This window comes from Chaetura pelagica, unplaced genomic scaffold (assembly GCF_000747805.2).
Source record: "Chaetura pelagica isolate M959 unplaced genomic scaffold, ChaPel_1.0 scaffold76, whole genome shotgun sequence".
Lineage (NCBI taxonomy): Eukaryota > Metazoa > Chordata > Aves > Apodiformes > Apodidae > Chaetura > Chaetura pelagica.
Window position 1 is genome coordinate 2199378 of NW_009970723.1, and position 10763 is coordinate 2210140.

The window sequence follows — 10763 nt, forward strand, 5'->3', positions numbered from 1 at the left end:
GGCAACTACTCTGGTACCTGCTGAACAGTAAGCAGGTAGTTTCATTATGGGCAATATCTTATGCAGTCAAAATGCATCTCTAGTAGTACTTCTCTTTCTCTGAACAGTGTTTTGGAAGTGTTCAAAAATTATTTTTTGTACTAGCAATTATTAATAGTATTTCAGTACTGTATGTAAATGCGATCTGATCTCTTCAGCTGTTAATATTTCTCTTCCATAGGTGCATAAAAAGGATAAAAAGTATAAATGTATGGTGTGTAAGAAGATTTTCATGCTAGCAGCCAGCGTTGGAATAAGACATGGATCACGACGCTATGGAGTTTGTGTAGACTGTGCAGATAAATCTCAGCCTGGAGGGCAAGAGGGAGCAGACCAGGTGCAGGACACAGATTTCCCTAGGGATGAAGAATACGAGGAAAATGAAGTGGGAGAAGGTGATGAGGAGCTTGGTGATGATGTAGAAGAACAGAATGACCAGTCTCGATGGGATGAATCTGGGGAAGTTTGTATGCCTTTAGATGACTGAAGAGCATAGACTTCAGGGTGCCACAAATGGACACTGCACGGATTGACTCTTGGAGTTTTTGGACTGAAGGCTTGAGAAATATGGTACAGGCTGGATGGTAGTTATGTTGCTGTGAAAAGTGTACGGTCAAAGCCTTATAGCAAAAAAGGATTATTAATTTTTTATGATATTTGCACAGGACTGTACAGCATACAACCATTTGGTTGAATTATACAGAGTCCTCACATCTACAGTCAGTTATCAAAATAAAAATGTATTTTTTATTATTTATAGGATATAGCTACTTGGGTCCTATTCAGACATAGTAGTAACTGTACTTATGTTACACATTCATGTATCTGTTAACATGAATGAAGAAGATTGAAACTTAGTATGGAAATACAAAGAGAGCTTTCCCAAATCCACTTGTACTTTGTCAGTGAACCAGTGAAGCTAATTTGGACCAATGGCTCTTATTTCCACAAGCATGTCTTTGTCATGGAAATCTTACCTTTCCCGTACTCTGATAGGTGAAAGCCAATCATTTAAATATGCATCACAGATAATGACAACACCATATTGAAATTTGATTTTCAAACTTTTGACTCTGTGCTGGCAGGTGGAATAAGTGATAAGCTCTGGAGAAGTTAATAATGGCATTAATTTAGTGTCTGTTTCTTCACAGTTTTGAATTCTCAATACGGTTGTTATTGATTCATTAGTTCCAAAATGATCTTGCTGAAGAAATGACCAATAATGAAAACAATAGACTGATCACTTAGTCAAAAGAGATAGTCACGCTAAAAGTATCTGATGTTTCCTCCCTCCTCTAAGGCCCCTCTCCTCAAACGTTTTTACTTCCCTGGTGCATACCTCAGTCCCACAGAATAAAAATACAAGGAATGGAGAAAGTGTCATATGAGGTTTTGGCTAGTTAACGTGATGTGAATTGGACACTAGGCTGTTGCGCCCATCGTTCGTCATTAAAATGAACACAGACTATTTTGTATTCTTTTGTACTTAATGGCTTGTTTCTAGTGTTTATTACAAACCAATTACACTTGTCTTGTTGACTTCATTTGCTGGATTATTTTTTTTTTTTAAAGAAAAACAAAGTCCAAAGCAAAATAATGCTCTTTGAGTAGTCTACTTTTCAGGATTATATGCTCCCTACACCCTCTATTTAAAATTTTCTAGGAGGCATTGAAACTTGAATTTTTGTAGCTGTGTGGATTTTTTCCTAAGCTTGTAATATTGTACCAATGATTTCAGGCCTCTTGCATAGGGAGGGGAGGGCATTACACCTTCATCTTAAACTCTGCTGTGTTGTCTAGCCTAAGACAAATTAATTCAGGCAATTATTGGAACAATACATCTAATGTACTATTATGTCTCAAGTAAATATGCAGAGCATTTATCATGACACATAGCTAGGCCAGTGTGACAGTACTGTATAAAAAACAAGTGAGGGTCACCGTATTTTTCAGCTTTGTTTAATTTTAAAATGAGTATATTTTTTTCCTATTTTATATCAGGTAACTAAATTATGCTAGTTGTGTGGGTAACTTTAAACTATGCTTTGACGAACAGAATCTTAATGGTGCTCCATCTGATCAAAGTTGGTATGTATTTAAAGAGACAAGCTTTACTGTTGTCCTTTACGTCAGTAGAACAGTAACATAATGTTAAGACATTGTTTTTGCTGATTGAAGCTGAGAAAGGTTTGAACTACAGTTATATGGGAATTAAAATGCTTTTTTTATCATCCACTTGTTTCATTGGTAGTTTCCACATCATTGTAAACCTGACAGACTTAGTTTTTTTGGGGTGGGTGGGGAGGGTGGGGTGCCTTTTTTTTTTTCTTCTTTTACACTGAAGAATACATCTTATTGTTCTAGACTGAAATGAGTAATGTGTAATTCTGGTGGGGTCCAAAGTAGAAATTAGTTGGGCAAAGATGATATGAATGAAAAAGTATTTTAAACGTTAAAGTAATGTTCTGCTTTGTGAATATGTAAGTATAGCATAAAGAGTTCTCCATCCCATTTATCCCCTTTAAAACCATAGTTTACAATTGGTAGATCTGTCTATATATATAAATATATATATATCTGAAATTCACCTAAATCTGCTTTATTAGAATACTGCTCACTTAATGCTTAGAAACTGGACCTGGCTCTACATTTTTAATGTGTTTTTCTTTTATTTTATTTTTTGTTTGTTTTATTTTTTTGTTGTTTTTTTCTCAAATTATGAACTTACTCTCTTGGAACTGAATCTTCTTTTACTACTTAAATCATTTATGTATATCTGGTAAATTATGACCAAATTTGTTGTTAGACTGCATACAGTAAATTGAAATATACACTTGGTACACTACAGAATTGTTGTGCTTTTGTTCTGGTTTTATTTGGAAAAGCAGGCTTTAATAGAAATTAGTGTTATTTATAAATACTCAGTTATTACTCACTGGCCTTAGTATTCATTTGCATTGTGACAATCATCACTACCTTGGCAATATTTAACTGCTTGCTTTTAGAAGTTGCATGTAATTGCCCTTGGGAGCATTGGAGGAAGAAGATGACTGCTGAAAGGTGATACTAGCTCTTCAGTATATGTTGTGAAATAGTTTAATGGAGATCCACTGTTCCTGTGTTGGAGAATCAAAGTAATTTGTTTGGATGCTGTCTGTAGTCTGGATTTTCTGAGCTGTTTATTCAGAAGTTACTTTAAATTTATTACTTTGGGGAGCTCTAAATTAATACATTTCCTAAGAATTACCCTAAAAGGAACAACACAAGTTTCTTTACTATTATAAAAAGTAGGAGGAGATCTCTGTTTGCACTATAAATTTTCTTCTGAAGAAATGCTGGAGCTATGCTGTAGGAACATAGCTGTGAAGTTCCTTTTGTCTGGTTAGGAGTTGAGCTTTGTTGGGTTTTGTTTGTGTTTTCCTTTTTAGAAGGAGAAAGACTAACGCCCTTACACTGTCCTCCTTATCAAATTAAAGATACCTAGTCTTTCATTTTATCTCCTGATGACATACTTCTCAAACTAAATGTCTGAGATTTGTTTGGTAATGCCACTGGAGTAGTTTCAGGAAATTAATCGTGTATGTTATAAAAACAGACAAACACGGAATTCTAATGTTAGGATTCTACCTTTCTGTGGGGTTTTTTTTTGCCTTCTGGTCTCTTCAAACAGTGGCAGTTATCTTATTGAAATAAACACACAGAGCACTTCCTGACAGGGAACTGTCATGCAGGACAAAAAACAAATCAATGACTAAATTCACTTTGGTTACAAGTCCCTGTTGAAGAAGATTTGATAAAAGGAAGGCAATGTAAAATGCAGTTGTCCAACACCAGTGTTCTTACAGTGCAATAGCAAGCATTCCCAAATATATGTCAGATGCATCTGGCAGGAAATTTCTCTGGTTTTTTTCAACTGTATAGAAAACTTTCATAGTTCAGTTTGCAAACAAATCTTGTAGCAAAATCGTTTTCTGAAGTAAAATCGATTTTTTGAAAGCCAGAAGTAATACTTGGTTGTCAACATAATGATGTGCCCTAAGTTGAAATTACTGGTCCCCATAGTATCACTGCTAACTTTTTGAGACACAGATACTTTGCAAATGCACAGTTCTCAGGTGTTACTTTTACTATCTGCCCCTTCTTCCTTCTGAAAAGAGTGTTACCAGGTGAGGAAAAGTTTGGGGCCAGGACACTGGCATGTGGCAGGCATCTAATAGTGGGTCACGACAGTAATGCTGTTAGCAGATGTTTTCTTTGCCTAGCTTTAAGTTGGTAATGCTTTTAATAGGATTTTCTTTAATGAGGCCAGTGTCTGTGGTATGCTTGCTTGAAGTTTTATTTCACCTGGCTCTTCCTGTTCTTGCCACTCAGAAACACAAGTCTCCCCACTGTTTAAAAGTATTTCTGCAGTCTGCTGACTTCACACCGATGCAGAATGCACTTTGTAAGAACTGTACCTTGTTGCCTGATTCTTTGTAATTTTTTATATTTACATGGCTTTGGAAACTAGTAAGAGAAATTAAAGCAAGGTAATTGACAGTGCCACCAGCCTGAAAAACTTTTGTGCCAAAAGAAAGTGAAGAAAGAAGAAAAATGCTGACTGTAATATGATAAGAAAAAAGGTTTTGTATTTGAGTTGTTACAGTTTCTCTGGTTTGCTACTTGAATTCCACTTTTTTTTCTCACATAGAGAACTGAGTCCAGTTCTGGAGTCCTCGGCATAGGAAGGACATAGAGCTCTTGGAGCAAGTCCTGAGGAGGGGCACAAAGATGATGTGAGGGCTGGAGTGCCCCTGGTATGGAGACAGGCTGAGAGAGTTGGGGTTGTTCAGCCTGGAAAAGAGAGGGTTCCAAGGAGACCTCATAGCGGCCTTCCAGTACCTGAAGGGACTACAGGGAAGCTGGGGAGGGGCTTTTTACCAGGGTGTGTAGTGATAGGACAAGGGGTAATGGTTTTAAGCTGGAAGAGGAGAGATTGAGGTTAGACATTAGGAAGAAATTCATTAGTGTGAGGGTGGTGAGACACTGGAACAGGTTGTTCAAGGAGGTTGATGATGCCCCCTCCCTAGAAGTGTTCAAGGGCTGATTGGATGGAGCTTTGAGCAACCTGGTCTAGTGAGAGGTGTCCCTGCCCATGCATGATCTACATGATCTTTAAGGTCCCTTCCAACCCAAACCATTCTATGATTCTATGAATGTGTTGGACAATTCACTGTATTTCTGTTTAGCACAAGTTGGTGACAACCTTCTGATGAAGATGCTATGCAAGAAGCCCAGTTTTGAGCTTATTTGCTATCTACAGAATATGGTTCAGGCTCTGCAGAGGTAGTACCACTGAATAGTTTTCTGTATATATTTTATTATATACCTTCTTTTACCATCCCTCTTCACTATGTAATCTGTTACCCATTTTTTTTATTTGATAAGTAAATAGGACTGAGATTTGCCTTTTATATGTTTTAACAGAACATTAATGTGTTTCACAAAGCAGTATGGTAAAGGTTAAATAATGACATAGTGGATAAAAATAAATAAAGTGTTTTTCTTGTATTATCCTTTAGCAAACCTGATAAAGTCTTTTGTAACAAAGAAAAAACAGGTTTGCAATCCAGAGATGGACACGTTGCTTAGCTGAACCCTTTGAGATGTTGAAGATCCCACATATGGTTCACTAAGGATTTTAAAAATACTTTATGTGAAAAAGGTAAAAATATATTAGAAGGATCCTGTGACTTAAACTGGAAAAAAATATTGACTTAAGTACTTTGTATTTAACATTATTGCAATTTGAAGCAAATGTTTAAAATAAGTTACACATGATGTTTTGTGTACCTGAATTGATTTGGATTAGCACTTCAGAATACAAACTCCTCAACAACATTGGAATGTAAACATAATTTCAAGAATTCTAGTACTATGTGCACCAGTTTTTAATTTACCATACTGCAAATAAATTAAAAAGAAATAACTTTTTTTATCCATTTTTATATGTGCCCTGCCTACTCACCCTCCACAAGTAGACGCAGAGAGATTTCCTCAGGTAACACATAAGTGTTAACATACAGTCACTTGCTGCAAATGACTTAATTTTGTAACAAAATAATAATAGAATTTAAGGTGGTATTTTAAAATTCACTCATAAGAAGGCAGATCAGTTTTAAGATAACTAGTTTGCAAAAACCAGCATGCCAGATAAGATGTGTATATCTAAAACTGGGTTTGAGACAAACTTAAGCACAACGTTGAGCAGATCTCAGGACACAGTCTAGTGTGTACCAGAAGGATTGGATCCTCTCAGAAATGCAGTTGCATTGCGTGTGCCCAAAACCCTTGTGTTGTGTTCCCTCTCTCCATTGCAACTAACCTGAGGTGCTTGGAAAAGTGCTTTTTCTTGGGTTTCTCGTAAAGCTCCATGACTATTAATGCTGGATGTGTGAACTGATCGTCTTCTGTTTTCCTACACGAGTGTTACTTTTGGTACGTTATGCACAAGTGGGTTCCTTCCATTAGAAATCAGCCCTTTGTCAGTAGTTTCAAGGATTTGAAAACATCAAGATGTTTGTAGAGAAAATATTAAATTCCATACCCTGGTTAGGCAGGTCTGCTTGTATATGTTGATGTGGATACTAGAAGTTTCTGAAGACTGAGGCCTCTGATCAGCTTTTCCTGTTAGCCAGCTCTGCACAGCTTTCCATCTGATACCTAGGGTAAAGCATGTAAGAAACTTGTCTTGTGGGGGGACAATAGCTCTGGTTTTAGAAAAGTCTAGAAAACAGTTTGTAGGCCATTGAACAAACTTATACATTACTTGAAAATTTATCTGAATGGTGTTTCTCAGAGAACGCTTTCAAGTCTTTAATATAATTTTCAGCTTGTTAATTAAATGCCAAAGAGTAACGTGATGGTTTTGTGACAAATTTATGTAAATTATTGTGTTTTATGTTTTGTCTAAATATGTTAGGAAAAGGATTTCAGATTCCACAGAGTAGTGTTAACTTTGAAGCTAGAAAGGAACAGCTGGGGAAGAAAAATGTTAAAATTCAGCAAATTTAATCTTAATTAGATAAGAATTAGAATTTGCACAGCAAGCAGTTGCAGAAGATTAACAGCAGCACTTCTAGGTGGGTCATGAAAAAAGCCACTGCTGAATGAAATGGTCACTAGCAGCTTTTTAATGGACCTGAAGTCTAACTGCATTCATCAAGGACAGGAAAAGATGCTTATCTTTTTGGCATGGTTGAGCTGATGTTGCTGTAAAGCCCTTAACTCTTGAAATGCTGACCTTTTAAAGGATAAACCTAACATCAGACCTTTAAGCAGTCAACCTCTTTCTAGGCCTTCAATTTGAAAATCCTTACAGGATTAACTCTTCAAGAGATACCAAACCTAAGCTGAGGCACAACCCAAATTTTCAAATCAAGTGATGGTTTTTTTGAGCATGTGATTATGCCACCTCAGTGCATGTATTTCCCAAATTCATGCAGTAGAGGCCCAGTCCTAGTTAATTTCATTCATTCGTGTCAACTTTTAACTCTTAAAATGCAAAAATTACGATTGCTGTGATTAATTAGACTTTTTCAAAACTATTGGGGTTGTAATCTGAAAGTTACCTTTACTCTCATACATCGGACGCTTACAACTTCAGTGGATCTACTCACTTTCTAGAAGCAGGAAGATCCAAGTATGTAATGATCACAAAGAAGCCGTCAGTAACTCTATCTGGTGGTTGTTACTACTCTGCCCTGGATTCCTCCTGAAATGGTGGTTTGTACTGCCTGGAAGATGTGGAAAGGAGCATGTACATTCGCAGGGGAAAATCTTAATCTCAGGCCATATGTATATTCATACTGGTAACGGGCTTTTCCCTTGGAATTTCTTGCACCTTCCTCTGAAGTATTTTGGTTTTGAAGGCTGAATAGTAGTATAAAAACACCACTAGTCAGTCTGAACTGGTATGGTAATTTTGGTGCCTATACACCATTTAAGTCAATAAATAAATGATGTCATTGTAGTGCTGCACAGGTCTTTACTTTGCAGTTGTTACTGTTTGCATTGCTTTAATAATGGTACCTAATTAAGTGGTGTGGTCTGATTTACAGTGGTTGGCAGGGCTTTTAAAAAGCTTTTTGGTTGTCCATTTGTGGTGTGGCCTGCTGGGGTAATCTCAGGGAGGTTATTGTGCCCTGTATGTGTCTTTCCCCCCAGTCATATCATCACCTCTTCCCTTTTTTCTGAGCTACTTCACAAAGCTCTCCTGAACTACTGAGAAAAATGCTATTTGAGAGTAAGTACTGGAGCACCTGTGTAACTCTGTGGTGTTTAATGAGAGTTATTGGAAGTTCCTCCTCTTTTGATGTCGGTTTAGAATAGAATCTAAAACTGAATGTGGTTTTAAGTTACCACATCAAATGATTTCACTTCAGAGTATATTCATTGTGATGGATGATGACTCATTTCTTTATCATCACAGGCTCTTCTCTAAGAAACACTTATGCCTGTTTATTTTGTACCAGATACACTTTTTTCTCTCTCTCTTCACAGGCTGGAATGTTTCAACTGAGATTGTAATTATCTCTACTTCTGTTTCTGGCTCTGAAATGATCATCCCTCTAAATCCACGGACTCCCTTCCTTGCTGGAGACACAAAAACTCTGCAAAGGACTTAAGGAGAACTGGATCTGCTCAATGTGAGCTATTGCAATTAAGAATTCAGCAATGGAAAAAGAATAATGAAATAATTTAACATAAGTATCTTCTGCTGGGCTAGGTGGGGTTTTTCTTGTGATGTTGCCTTGCTTTTAGTGATGTTAATGAAGATGATTGGCTTTCCCCATACCCGCTGAAGGCAGAACAGTTACAGTAAGTATTCAAAGTGAATGTCATCAACCAAACTACTCAGTAAATTGCCTGCAAATTTGGTGTGTCCTGAAGATTGCTAGCAGACTAGAATACTTAATAAATTATTTGTAAGCAAGAGAACAATAGCTTTTAATCTTAGATTTGAGGCCACTCTTAAGATGTTTTAGGTGAAGTATCTTAAAATGTAGTTCAGGGGTTTTTGTGTAACCGGTATTTGAAACTATATTGCACTAACTGTAAATTGCTGCAAGTCATTTGTATTTCTGTAACTTAATAGTGGACTCTCAAAGGAACATACATGCTTATTATCAAGAAGTAACCGAGCAATCGCTGGACCTGCCAGAGCCTGCCAGTCACTTCTCTGGCAGAGAATGGCAGGAAACAACGGCAAGTATCATCATACAGGGGACCCTCGGCCTCAGCACAGCAGGGAGCAGAACCCCTGCTTTTAAGAATTCCTTTCACAGTAAAACTGCATGGAATTAGATTTATGTACTTTGGAAGGCGGAAGGACTGAGTCAGCCCTGTTGGAATTTGAACTTTCATGCTAGGGTGATGAGATACTTCTAGTCTGGGCTTACGCTGCATCCCTTTTAACGGTGCATGAGCTTTATTGGTATGTTGTAGCATTCAGTCTGCAACCTGTTGCTCCCATGAGAAGGTCAGATTTCGTTGTTAAACTTATTTAAATTCCTATTTTAATGTTTAATTGTTCTTTTTAAAGCTGCTTCCACGTGAGCATTTGAGAATCCACTGTTTGATGCCTCCATTTAATGCAATTGATATATGAAAGATAAAATATGCAGCACCTTTTTCACATGCAACAAGGACTTTGTCTTTCATCTTGCAGTTGCTTCAGATTAGCAAGCTTGAGCTCAGGTTGCCTGCCTTTGTTCCTGTAGGGAGGCTAGCTCAGAGTTTCACTTTGAAATGCAGCTGCTCTCCACCTCTCTTAGCTGCTTTTCCTGTACGAAATCAAAGATCAAACTCCCCGTACCATGTTTAGCTTATTTGGTAAGCACATAGTTTGAAAGTTAGTATCTTTTACACTTTACCTACCTTTTTTTTAAAAAAAAACAAACACAACTGCTTAGTGTTCTTCAGGTGCTAGAATAAAGGTTATTGCTGAACAAATGACCTATGTTCAGGATGGTGAAAGCAGTATCATATTAATGCATTTAATATAATATCACCTTTGCCTTTAAGGAATGTCTGGTGGTTTCACGCTGAAGTGTCTTCAGGCACAACTGTAATGATGAATAAAACATGGGACAGAATACTGTGTTAGAGAATTGCATCGGATCCTTTGGGCAGGTGAATGTGGAAGAAATCAAGGAATCACTAAAGCTCAAGCTGCTGAGGCACAAAGGTTGCCAACCAGCCTTGTGACATGAGAAGCTTTTCTGAAAGCTCGGTCGTGTCCCTCCTGTCTGCTCTCTGCCAAGAAGGAATGTTCCTCACCCCCTGCAGTGTGTGGTTTTCTCCTTAGCATCATCTCTGAGGGACAAAATGCAGCTACATCGGGTGTCCCACTTTCTCTCCAGGGAGAGGGTTATTCTTTTCAGCTTGCTGTTCTTTGATTTGCACCCTTCTTTAAATAGTTTGGGGAAGACTATGACAGTTGTTGAGGAGTCAGATATTTAGTAAACTCTGTCATGAGAGGTGGTGTATGTTCAGCTTTTCAGGTTTGATACTGAGCTCTCTTACCTACAAAATGTGTGACCTCATCTAAAGGGTGATACAGATGGCAGAACTGACAGATTTTATGTCAATTATTATGTCAATTATACTACTCTTGCTTCTTGTCAGTTTTAGCAGATTTGATGATGGATGCAATTGATTCAGAAAAAGCCTCTTTACTGTGA

At 37.4% G+C, this 10763-nt stretch overlaps 1 protein-coding gene across 1 annotated transcript in view; it reads left to right on the forward strand.

The window, feature by feature from the left end:
- ZBTB10 (zinc finger and BTB domain containing 10) overlaps positions 1-1148 on the forward strand; it is a 25509-nt gene extending 24361 nt beyond the window's left edge. The window contains exon 5 of the mRNA XM_010006485.1: positions 221-1148. Within this exon, the coding sequence (XP_010004787.1) occupies positions 221-526 (306 nt within the window). The 3' untranslated portion in view covers positions 527-1148. The remainder of the gene's footprint in view (positions 1-220) is intronic.
- The last annotated feature ends 9615 nt before the right edge of the window (positions 1149-10763 follow it).